Source organism: Poecilia formosa, unplaced genomic scaffold (assembly GCF_000485575.1).
Source record: "Poecilia formosa unplaced genomic scaffold, Poecilia_formosa-5.1.2 Scaffold43, whole genome shotgun sequence".
Classification (NCBI taxonomy): Eukaryota; Metazoa; Chordata; class Actinopteri; order Cyprinodontiformes; family Poeciliidae; genus Poecilia; species Poecilia formosa.
In genome coordinates, this window is record NW_006799982.1 from 1,559,629 (window position 1) to 1,572,251 (window position 12,623).

At 43.1% G+C, this 12,623-nt stretch overlaps 1 protein-coding gene across 2 annotated transcripts in view; it reads right to left on the bottom strand.

The window, feature by feature from the left end:
* Positions 1 to 12,623, bottom strand: part of atf7ip (activating transcription factor 7 interacting protein) — a 34,717-nt gene continuing 22,094 nt past the window's right edge. For both annotated transcript variants that reach the window (XM_007551668.2, XM_007551669.2), the window contains exons 3-14: positions 11,595 to 12,110; positions 11,052 to 11,463; positions 10,301 to 10,479; positions 10,076 to 10,213; positions 9,915 to 9,986; positions 8,325 to 8,419; positions 6,818 to 6,882; positions 5,322 to 6,005; positions 5,126 to 5,233; positions 4,958 to 5,035; positions 1,193 to 1,275; positions 1 to 928 (exon numbers count right to left, since the gene is read on the bottom strand). In XM_007551668.2, coding sequence (XP_007551730.1) covers positions 476 to 928; positions 1,193 to 1,275; positions 4,958 to 5,035; positions 5,126 to 5,233; positions 5,322 to 6,005; positions 6,818 to 6,882; positions 8,325 to 8,419; positions 9,915 to 9,986; positions 10,076 to 10,213; positions 10,301 to 10,479; positions 11,052 to 11,463; positions 11,595 to 12,104 — 2,877 coding nt within the window. In that variant the 5' untranslated portion in view covers positions 12,105 to 12,110 and the 3' untranslated portion in view covers positions 1 to 475. The remainder of the gene's footprint in view (positions 929 to 1,192; positions 1,276 to 4,957; positions 5,036 to 5,125; positions 5,234 to 5,321; positions 6,006 to 6,817; positions 6,883 to 8,324; positions 8,420 to 9,914; positions 9,987 to 10,075; positions 10,214 to 10,300; positions 10,480 to 11,051; positions 11,464 to 11,594; positions 12,111 to 12,623) is intronic.

Below are 12,623 nucleotides of genomic sequence, written 5' to 3' on the forward strand. Positions count from 1 at the left end.
TTAAACTTTAATAAAACTTTTTATTATGTTTTTCAAAGTCTGGTTGCCAGACAGAACTTAAAAAAGTTATTCTGTTTCTACCACACAAGTATACATATTTGTGCAATCGAGTTGAACAATGAACAATCTTGCCACCTGTCATCAAGAAAGGAAAAAAAACAAACAAAACTGAACAGTCTTGGTCTGAGTTGCAGGAGTGAACATAAATATCTGACCTGGCAGAGGGCAAAAATAAAAAATAATACGGTCTTTTACACAACAGCTTAGATCACAAAAGAATACATCACATACAGAGGAATCAGACAGCCAGCAGTTTGCTGGTTCATTTATCTGAGTCCAGTTTTTTTGTTTTTTTTATGAAGACGTATTTACAGATACTGTCTGTTCAGCTTACAATATTTGAAATCATAAAAACAGAAAAAAAAAAAAGAAAAATCATAAGTAGAAGCTGAAAAAATGTCTATTTTGTATCGGCTTAGCTTGAACTGGAACTGATAACATTTGTGCATTGAGGTTCACAGAAAGAACCGTAGCGCCCATAAATGTCTTTGGCTCGAACTGCAAAATAGTACGTGGAGCCAGACTGGAACTGGGTCAGTGTGCAAGCCATGGGCAGAGGAAGGGCGTTCACTTCCCCTATCTTCTTCCAGTGCTGTTGAGCCGTACCGCTACTAGAGTTGTCTTGATGGAAGGCATAGAGGTGATAGCTGTCCACAGTCGCGCAGGTGCGATCGGTTTCTGCAACGCTCCAGGACAGCACGATACCGGTCTGACCCGGCACCAACTTCAGCTGAAGTTGCTGGGGGGGCGAGGTCTGCTCCGCCTCTGGGGGCAAACGCTGAGGCGCCGGAGCGGGAGGAAGAGGAGGGAGCGCCGAGCTGGGGCCACGGGTCGTTGTAGTGGTTACAGTGCGGGACTTCAAGGATTCCTTCACAAGAGAGCAATGAGAAGAGCGGTTGTAATTTCAAAAAGCAAACAAATGCCTTCATAAGTGAGTAAATATTATAGTGAGTTTCTTTCATGCTTTCCACCAATCCCAAACACCTCTTAATACATAATTACTGAGAATCGCAGTACTTCTAATTAATGGCTCAACCTATCTTACACAGTAATAACTGCATTAGAGTGGAAGAAAATACAGCATTATAAATACATCTGAATCAAATATATTAAGGAAGCTTCATATGTTCACCTGTGGGGGGCGGTGATGCACCGTTATCTGGGGATTGCTTGTTGAGTTCGGATTGGTTTTTGGGGATGATCTTGGTCCTGTACCTGTGAAACAGGAATAATCATACACTATATCATAGGCATCAATTAAATACCATAAAAACAAAGCATAAATGTGAATTTCTTAAACATTGGAAATATTAATGGTTTGGGCCAGTAAGGACTGGTTTCCATACAGAACTGGCCACATTTACTGGTGCCCCTGTTGAAGTATTACTGCAGCGGAATGAAAACTAAAAAATTAATTTTAATTTGAGCATATCTAATAACCAAGATTTGTCTTGAAAATGCATTGCTTTGTGGGATTGCTGGGTGGCTCAGTTGGTAGAGTGGGCACACTATGTGCAGAGGTTATAGTCCTCGTCGTGTTTATCGCGAAAAGAAAAAAAATTGTTGGCAAGAAGAGGGAAGAGAAGAAAAGAGAATCTGGGACCTTATTATCTTGACTAAAGAAATTACGCAAACAGAAATAGTTAACACTAGAACAGCCACAAGCAGTCATTTTGACCTCGGTTTGTTGACCTTGTAAGTTTACTACTAAAATAATTTATTTATCTAAATGTTTTTTTTTCTTTTCCCAAACTAAAATAACCCCAAAACAGACTTTTCATTCAGTAGACAAAGTTTAATTGAGCATTAAGTTTTTACTTGCATCGATCATCAACATTCAACTATTACAAGCGAATTTTGTTGACTTATCGAAAATCTAAACGAAATGACTACATACAGCAAAAATATTTGTAAATAGTAAACATCAAGTATGACATAAAGTAACAGAACACAAATTTAATGTCAAAAGCAGAAAAAGAACAATGAACACAAGAACTATGTACATTATTTACAATGAAGCTAAAGAAATCAATCATTCGCAGCGAGTGCAGATCACCACTGTTCGCCTGGCGCAACTCCCACACACAGATTTAAGGCATTTGCTGCAAATGTTAGAGGTTTTATTTTTACTGCAGTATTTCCGCACTTGGCACTGCTTCCTTGCAAGGCTTTTGGACACTTTTAAGTCCAAATGACTAAGACTTTGACTTTGCTCAACCTTCTTTGGTGGTCGTCTCGCCTCTATAAACTGCACAAAGCTCCTCTCCTAGCTGCTGCAGAAACCTGCACCGTGGGATCTGGGTGCCAGTGCACTGCTGGAACAGAATGTGAGCATTTATTCCCGCAAGGTCCAGTATGTTGTAAAACAAAGCAACATACCATCTCCGTGTACCACGCTTTACTGAGTATTTCCTTGCCATGTGATCCAGAATGTCCTCACCATATTTTGTTTTTTTTTGCCGTATTGCACAGACTCTGGTTTTGCCTTCAGCCCATCAATAAAATCCGGGTTCACAGTACTGAGACTACAGGCATTTCTGCGGATCTTCCTGGGCTCCAAGATGGTAGCCAGTTTTAGAAAGGGGAAGAAACCATCAGTGTTGATGTTTCTTCCTTTCCCCATGAATGGCTCCAACAGATTCACAGCTACTTCCTCCTCTAGAAGCATTTCCTCCTCTCCCAAATGAGGAGCCCCATTCAGCATGTATTTTGACTCGACGTCCACTGCCAGCCAAAATTTGATTCCAAATTTACAAGGCTTGTTTGCCATGTACTTTATAAATTTGCACTTGGCCTTGGTGGGGAAAAGCTGCTCTTCAATGATGATGTTGGCATCTGGATTGTAACAGGCAATACAGTTCTTCACAAACATGTTCCAGGTAGCTGAGATCCTGTCTTCCATCAGTCGTGAACATTGATTTTTATTCTGATTGAAACTGAGAAACCTCATGATGTCTTTGAACCTGTCTCTGGACATCGTTTCCCTGAAAAACCAGAAGCCCCATTTCTCCAACCAGAGACTGCCCAAGTCCATATATTTTGTTCCCTTAGCTCCACGGATATACAGGATGCCGATAAAGGCTTTCAGTTCAGACATCGTCATGTCCCACGATCTGTTACTCAGATGTTGATGAGCTTCAGTCACAGTACTTTTCCTGATGTGCTTTAGCATGCTTGGGTCAATAATGCACAGGAAAGCAGTGAGTGCACTATTGATGCTGTGCTTTGAGTAGAGAGTTGGGCCAGTGGCTTCACTGAGGACATTTTCACTCTTCCACTTCCCTGGATGCTCAGCAGTCCACACAGATTCCTCCTTTACATTTTCCACCTTCACCGCCGCCAGTAGGCTGGCCTTCGTGTTGGCATCAGGTGTGGAAGCTGGTTCAGTATGCCCTATGATGAAAATAAATTGGCAATAAATAAGGTTGCCATACGATAATCCGGCCTACGTTGTAGTATTATCATGATTCATCAACCTGATGATTTAGCCAACAAAGTGCCTGCAATTAACCCAGCTTAGGAAAGCTCACCTGACACTTCAGCTTTTATAAATGCCTTGATGGGACGGTCAGAAAACATTAGGGGTCTCCTTTTGCTCGAGTCGTCCTCCGACTCAATCTCTGAAGATGAGGAGTTTTCATCCACCAAGGAATCGTCGATATCATCAGACTCCTCCTCCAGGTCAGATTGTCCATCGAAATTGTAGCTGTCCATGTTCAGTCTTTCCAATGCCATTTCTACAGTCATATTTCTTTTATCAGCCCCTCCTGGATTTCCTGATTGTTTTTGTGTTCATAAATCACAGATTTTGTACCGCGTCTTTAGAAATATTCGCAAGAAATTTTGTGATGTTTTTCCACAAACACCTTCTAAAATCTTAATTTTGAAGTAGTTAGATTAGAAAAAAAAATGCAAAGAAATGTGTATTCTTTACAGAACTTAAATAGCTGGATTTTTGTTATCCACAATAAAGCAGACTACAACATTACATCAAATTAAGCTAGAGACGCAGTATTAGAAGCAAAAAATACTGCCACCTGCAGGTGGGAGTTAGCAGTGACTTGAACCTAATGTCTATGCTGCTTTCTCTCCTCGACTTTCATCTCCGTCTTTCCCCTTAAACTTTTTCTGCACCTTTCTCCATTTCTTTTCTCTTTTCTTGTCTGCATCCATGTCCATTACATTTAAAATAAACCCAAAGAAACGACACAAAGAACAATGATTTAGGCCATTTCTGCAAAAAATGCAGTGGTGAGTTGATTTTGCGATTGCTGAATCGTAAAAACCTGGAGGGACTGTTTGATACCTTTGTGTAATTTTCTATCTTTCTTCATAGTTTCAGACATAAAATAAACAATTAGGAGAACAAACACTGCTGCAGATGCTCTTTGACACATTGCTGTCATATTTCCCACCTTCTATTTTTATCTTTCCCAGAAAAATCAAAGTAGACCAGCACAAAATGCCCGCCTGTGGCCAAAACAGGTAGAAACGATTGTATTTCATTTGTCTTTTGAACACTAAATATGAAATCCATTTAATTATGAATATTTACATAGTTTTTCAGAAACGTCGGGGACCAGCAAGGATTTGTATGCTTTGCTTTGATAAAGTAATTAAACATGCAAAATGAAAAGCAGTCAAACGCACCGTCACAGCCATCCTAGAGTTAAAGATCCCTCTGTCTGTTCACGTTACCCGTAATTTCACAGAAATGAGGATGAACAGCTCATTAGTGGCAGATGGTGGATTTTTCTCAGATTTTGTAACCACAATAAAAGATCAACTTATTTGAAGGCTTTTCACTCATCTTTATCATAGGTGAGGAAAATTGGGGCTGGCATTAAGTTTTAAAATAGAAAATAAATTCATGCTCATTGTAATTTGTTGCTCTTACTGTTAGGAATGCTGATCACTGGGTTAGGCCGGGGGCCAGAGGAGGGCGTTGCACCTTGCGCAGTCTTCACCCCTGTCACTGAATAACACAGGAAGCATGATAGTTGGATCATGATGAAAAAAAAAGACTCCAAATCAGTTTTTAAATGAGAAAAACGCTCCTTTGTACCTTGTACATCGTCGTCATCCTCGGTGAGGTCAATGACAGAGCCTTTGGGTCGTGCTGGAGGGGGAGGTGCAGCTGCTTTAGATGGAGTGGGTACAGAAGCTTGGTTGTCTAAGTAGAATAGAACATTGCTGATGAAGATGTGTAACTAAGAGGAGAGGAAGTGAGCATTGGCCCACTAATCCTACAATTCCCTCACCTGTCTTGGATGTGAGAGACATCCCCTGTGGTGTTCCTGGTGCGGTGGAGCCCGTTGCTGCTGGCCCTGAGGTTGCAGGTGACGAGGCTGAAGACACAGCGCCGGCCACGGACACAGACTGAGCCGGGGCTCTGACTGTGGTCACTGACACCCCGGCGTTGGGTGTGGTTATTCTTCCCGCCCCACCTTGATACACGGCTCGGGCTAGGGAGATTTGCGTTGTGGCCACCTGCCCGGAAGAGGCCTGCAGAGTGGGAAGGGCGGCAGCTGTGGAGGTGGGGGCTGACGCCGTGTTGGCCGCAGGAGAAGGCTTGAGGATGAAGGTGGTGGTGGACGGAGTGGTTTTGGCCTTGTTCAGGGAAGTGGCTGCAGCCAAAGAGGAGACGGGGAAGTTGACGAGCGTTCCTGTTTGGCCGTTGACCGACAGAGGCAGCTGGATAACCAGTGGCTGGCCTGCGGTCACCATGCTGCTCCCGGGTGTTGTTTTCAGCACCAGAGTGCCCGGTTGGCTTTGAGTGGTGATGCCGGTGGAAAATGTGGAGGCGGCGTTAGAGCTGGAGGTGATCAGCTGCAAGATGGAGGGGACTAGGGTGGTGGTGGAGGTGGAAGCTGGGGCTAGGGCTGAAGCCGAGGCGGAAGCTGGGGGCGCTGTAGAGACCGACAGAGGAGCAGCGACTGGAACCACTGCATTGACAAATTAGAAAAATCAAGCGGATGAGTAAGAAAGAGCCATGGAAACTTTGAGATACCCTGTAATTTGGTTATTTTGTGAATCCTTAACACATTAATTTTGTCAACCACAAACTTCAACCCAGGGCATCTGGAGTTCATCATTCTGAAGTTGAATCAAAGTGATTCATGGTTTTTAAAATGCTTTTTGAATTAAAATCCCAAGCAACATAGAAGATATGTCAGGAAGAAAGTTGTAGAGGGGTTTTAGAATCGAGGGTTGCCGTTTAATCTATAGAGAATGCCCACAAGCGTCACGTCACAGTGCATTCTGGGAAGTGGTTGCTCCACGTCAGCTTTGTTAAAGACAATTCTATACGACGTAGATGAACAAAGAGTAAACTAGTGATCCTGACTTGCTCACATAGTTTGTGCCAAAAACATGCACTCAGTACATAAACTCATGGATGTTTTCTGTGCAGCAGTTTGTCTAACTTCAGATCTTGTGGAGTTTCAGAACACATCTATGGAGTGACTTGGCCAAAAGTCAGCAAATTGGAATATTTTGAAGAAGAATGTTGTTCCCTCACCACAACCTCAAAGTAGCATAGTGATTGGAACCAGTGCAGCCAACAGCATGTTCTATAAAGTGAATGCTGCATAAACTCCCCCATAAATTAAAAGTCATTTTAAGTGTCTCTGGTATTTAACTAACTCTGCATGGGGTGCTGAATACAAATGTGCCACTTCATAACTTTGAGGTCGGAACTGAACAAAATAAGGTCAAGTTGAAGTTATGTGAATAATTTTGAAGCGTTTTTACTTACCAGCGGTGCTGGATGAACCAACAGCTGCTGTAGTCTGCTTGACTTCAACAGAGGTCCGGACTGGCCTGTTCAGAAAGATTGCTTATGCTTAGGATTACTGATATAAGAAGCCAAGTACGTCCATTGACAGGATGACGACTAACTGTGTGGTGGTGGGGACAAATAATTTTATTCCATTTCATACAGCCATTTTTTCACATCTTGCAGATAGAGACTCCAGCTCACAGGCAAAGTTCAGGTTTAATTCTACATTACAGCGTCAGGTTTAAATGTTTCTTCTTTTTTTTTTTTTTTTTTCAAATGATGTAAAGCCACCAGGAGTCCGTGTTAACATGTTAGTGATTCGTCTAAATAAAGTGTCTTATGTGCTCTAGGTTGATCATTGACAATTGTCCCAGAATGTTTTCACTTCGCTGTGTCAAAAGAGCAAAGGAGTACTGTCGTCGTATTCGCGGAAAAAATCTGGCCTCCTCTTTACTCGGAGTATTTCATTGATGGCGTCTCGGATCTCTCTCCACCTGTCAGTGGACAGGAACGGAAAACGACGGTCGATGTACATCCTTATTGTCCTCCTCAGGTTTCTGGGCAGAGCCTCCTTGCCCATCAGTCCAACATAATTGACCTTTGCGACCCAGTCACAGTAGACGTCATATGGCACCAAGTACCGGAATATGTAGGACGCATAGCGGTCGGGTCTGGGATTCCCTGAGCTTCTCTGGCAGTTGTGATAAAGTACTCTCTCCAACTGAGACGAAATTGTGCGGAGCTTTACATCAGCTCTGCATCTTCCCTCACTGTGCTCTGCCAGCATTCTTGCCATGGCGGTATGGCGCGCCATGTCTGGCTCCTTCTCCTCCTTAATTTCCAGCTCTTCTTTCTCCTTCTTGACAGGCAGTGCAGGAGTCCTGCCAAGAGAGGGCGCCCCTCCCTCTCTGGGCGCCTCAACTGTCTGCCCACGGAGCACGCTGTTGGGAGGAGAGGTGCAGTTTTAACTACACTCTGCACTGCCTGAAGAAACGCTCAGGTTATCACATTGTAGAACGTCACAAGACTCAGGACAAAAGGTGAAAAACACCGGGGCACGGGGAGGGGGGGTGCGTTTATTCCTAGCAAGTACTAGGAAGTGCTCTAAAGCTGATCCTGACAGGATAGGAGGATTGAATTTTTCTGTCCATTAGCTTTATGTTCACTTTTACTGGTTACACTTAGCAACCTGGGACAATGTCATCGGATGGCGCTCTGCACGGTCTCCTGTGTAGTACTGGCTTCAGTCCGGTATTGTCACGTTCTTACAAAAAGCCAAATTCTAGTCACACAAAATATTACAGACAGCCTTTACGTACAAAACACAGCTGCTGCGGAAATATTCAGTCACATGATGATAAAGGCTTGAAAAGGCGAGTTTCCAGTCAACTTGTAAAAATAACCGTTATAGATTTGAGAAGCTACATTAGTTTCGTAAATTAACAACCACAACGGTAACTACACTTGGTGAGCAGGTACTTACCGCTGAACTTGGGAGTTGTTTGTAACAGTTGCAGTCTTGGCGGCAGCAGTAGCAGCGGCAGCAGCAGTAGCAGCAGCGGCAGCAGCAGCAAACGCCTGTGGAAATCAAACGGTCATCTTTTAGATCAGACCTAGACATTTTAGACCCTCTGCTGAAAGGCCAGTCTGTGGTTGAGGTAACAAGAATGTTTTGAAGGATGTTTTTTTTCTTTTAGTTAATTTTGTAAGGAAGACTGAAATTTGAGTGACAAATTCCTTTTGTGGCCCTGAATTGTTTTGTCACAATGTCGCACCCTAGTAACACCGCAGGCAGCAAAGGACTCAAAACGTAGCTATGAAGAATAAAGGAAGTAAAAACAAACTAATTTAAGACATGCTAAAAACCAGCTAAAGTTAGTGCAGCATGGCATCAAAGGTTGGTTACTTAAGAGCTGAGTCACAAACAAGAAGCGAGTCTAAGTTGACAAAGAAGAAAAAAAAAAAAAAAACACAAATTACTAGGAGTGCACCGATTACAGTTTTCTAGTCCAATGCTGATCTTGGAAAAGCCCGACTTGCCGATTCCGTTTTTGCCTGATATTAATTGTTCTTGCCTGAAAGGTTGCTAAAGATAGTAAAAACGTTGCTGAGTTGGGGTGACCATTTACTGCAAACGTGCAGGCATGATCTGGTGGGCCGGTCTATCAGTCAAACCTCTCTCAAGGGAGAGCAGAAGAGGACAGTGGTTGATTTTTAGATCTTTGCTGAGATGGATGAGATCAGTGTCACATGTAAGCATCGGACGATCACTGATCTCCCAAGATTAAGGAAACCGGCTGGCCAATAAATCGGTGCAGCCCCTCCAAATGACCAAATCTCAAATTACAGTGGCAACCACAAGATTTATGGATGAATGTAGAGTAAAGTTAAGTATTCTTCCCATATTAATTGTTGGCTAATATATTCTTAGTGCTATGAACTTGCATTTTATTTCCTAATATGACATATAGTCAGATGGACAGCACCTCAAAGCACGAGTTGCTCACTGAACACAAATGATGTCACCCAAAATGTTAACAGTAGGAACCACAGATGAAAAAAGACAGAAGAAAATGGACATGTACTGCAAATAATATCGCAATATTTAACAATATCATCGCTGTTACAAGATGTTCTAATATTGTGCAGCCTAAATACCAATATGCTATTTAACTAGAAGGCGACAAAAGACACATATGATGGTAGTTATGACACACAAGATACTGAGTTGGAAGCAACAACACTACGATTTTCTAATATTGTCCAGCCGTATTTTAATTATTTATTAACTCAAAAAGGTTCTACTTGGGGAGAATGTTCTAACAGTCTTGATGTAGCAGTTTTCTTCCTAGTACTTTTGGGAGAATCTTATTAAAATCATATTTAAGTTACATAGCAACATTTTTGGATCAGCAGTGTGCATCCAGCCCCTTATAACAATCGATGGCTCACGTTGCCATTTGAGAAAAAAAAAAGAGAGAGAATTACCTAGCCCCTGTTTTATGGCATGATCTCACTACAACTTTAAATATGTCAACCATACGAAGCAATAAGGCAGAAAATCCCATTTTACCTCCTGTTTTCTTTTGTTTTCTGACACCTGATTCGCCTCTCCAAACTTTTTGGCCAGTCGAGCAATCTTGCTCTTAGAGAAATGAATAAAAAAAGTTAGATTCCTAGCGGTGTTACAAGCCTGTAGATTTTCTTCAAGAGGAAGACTCCCCGTTTACTTACTTGGAGTGAGTTGATGGCAGTTTGGTGTTTAGTGGCACAATCGATTTTATCTACTCTGTCCTTTAACTCCTGGAAATGTTTGTCAAAGATTGTCAGCTCCAAGATCTTCAGACGCTCATTCACAAGCTGCTGGACGATCTGAGAAAGGAAATAAATATTCTGCGAGCTTGTTCGTCACAAACATGAGAAATCTTTTTGCCAGCCCAAGAGACGCAGAAAACAAACCTTTTCCAGTTTTTGCTGGTTGCCACCTTTTGCGGTGATTTTGAGCTCCAGTTGGGCCTCCAGCTCCTCGTGCTCAACCTTGGGCCTCTTCCCCTCTCTCTTCACAGTCACTGCATCGTTTTCATTTCCCTCTGATAAAGTGCGCTTCAGTCCCGAGTTTGAGCTCTTCTGCCCTTTATCTGTGAGTGAAACGAAGACACACTGGTAATGACCCCGTTTGGCTCAGTTGTTGTTCTACATCCTAACCCTACATAGATGCAAAGCTAGTTGAAACATACTCCCTCCCCCCCACACAAAAAAAAACACTTTTAAAGGAGCCAAACTTTACAGCAAAATATTTTGAAAAAAGAAAACTTTGAAAACCAAATCTTTCACTTGACAAACATGCAACAAGCACAAAAAAATACTTTTGCAAGGCATGCTTGTCCAAGTCTGTTATTTTGTCTAAGGCAGTGCTTCTCAATCCCAGTCCTCAGGCCCCCCCTGCTCTGCATGTTTTAGATATGCCTCTATCCCAGAACAGCTGATTCAGAAGACTGCATGACCATCAAGTGCTGCAGAAGCCCGTTAATCACCCACAGATTCAATCCAGGTGTGTAGCAGAAGGGAAACACCTAAAACATGCAGGACAGGGGGGCCTGAGGACCGGAATTGAGAAACACTGATCTAAGGTGACATTTATGGCAGTTTTACTTCAGATCTATTTTTCTTATATGGGAGGAATAGAAGGAGCTTGTTATGATTTCTATACCTGTGTTACAAGGTGGGGTGGATGATGGTCGAGTTGGTCCTTCCTCTTGTCCAGCATCACCTTTTTCCTTTTTGAACTCCACTTTCACTGAGTTCACCTCCATTTTTTCCTCCGCATTCGAGTCTTTCTCAACAGAGGCTTTGTCGCTGTCTTCCTCTTTGCTTTCAGCTGTTGGTCGTTTGTCCTCACCAGACGCAGGGGGATGTGTTGAAGAATCGGAGGGTGCTTCGCCGGGGGAAGGAGGCTTTTCATGTTTTGCTGTGGACGAGGATTCCTCAGAGTCTACGTTTGTTGAGTCGTTTTCTTCGTCCATTGGCTCTATACATTCAGACATTGCAGATGGTTCAGGAGACTGTTTGTCAGAGTCCTTTTCCAACTCCTCAACTACTTCCTCTGGTGCAGCCGTTTTATCCTGAATGAGGATATCAACAATGAATTAATTCAATATATTAACGGTAAACTTTTTTAAATTCAAAGTCACCATTAAATGTAGCTAAATATTAAATAAAGCGTTTTGAATGTCGATGATTTCTGAGCATTTACCTCAGTTTCATCCACTGGAATCACATCAGCGTCTTCCTTCTGTTGCTCTGTACGTTCTGCAGACACCGGTGCGGCAGACGCGCTTTGTGGGGACGGTGAAGAACTTCTCTTCTCTTCATCCTCCATCTTCTTTGCATCGTGGGATTCTGAGGGTGGTAGCGACGACTGAGACGTAGCTTCTTCCTGTGGGTTGGGACTTTGGGAAGAGCCAGGGGAGGGCGACAGATTCAGGGACAGGAAGGGCGCCGGCGAGCTCAGGGATCCCGGAGTGGCGGGGGAAGCCGCCTGAGGAGAGTTGGGGTCGGAGGAGCTGCTTTGCTCCTTGTCGCCGACCTTTTGCCCGTCTTCCTTATGCGTGCCATTCACCAGCGGCGGCGGGGACGGGTTGGACAGACCCGGAGCAGAGTTCAGTAAAGTGCTGTGAAGGCTTTCCAGTTGCAGACGATCACTAATCTTCATGGTTTTCCTGGCACGAAAAATTTTCTTTTTTTCCTCTGTCATAACTTCCATTTCTTCCTGCAAGGTGACAAGAATAGATTAGATTTCAAAGGCTGGACCAGTCAGTTCCGCCCAGGAGTCTGGTCGTTACGCCCCGACAGCTGTAGAGCCTGATCCAAAACACTAGAGGTCACTGTGGAGCTCTTCTACCTTTTTGTTTGCTCTTTTCTAGAGGGTTCCTTCACAGCTCTGAGAACCAATCAGTTCGAAATAAACAGTATTCTGCAGCCGATTTCTCAGTTTTAAAGTAAAATCAGGCAGATCCTTAAAATCTGATCCATATTGTCTCTGTTTTAGAGGCAGATCCAAAAGTAGCATCTCTGTAAGTCAGAACCTCTTTTTTGAGTCAATCAACAAAAAAGAAAAAAAAAGAAAAATGAAGTCTAAAATCCTAATTTTGTTTGGATTGGGCCATCAACTTCCTGTTTACCTAAGCCCGGATCCAGAGAACAGAAGAAAAGGACACTGAGTTGAAACAGCAGCTGTAGCCCAGGCTTTCTCCCTTCCCCCACTTCAGCTATTGGCGGAATC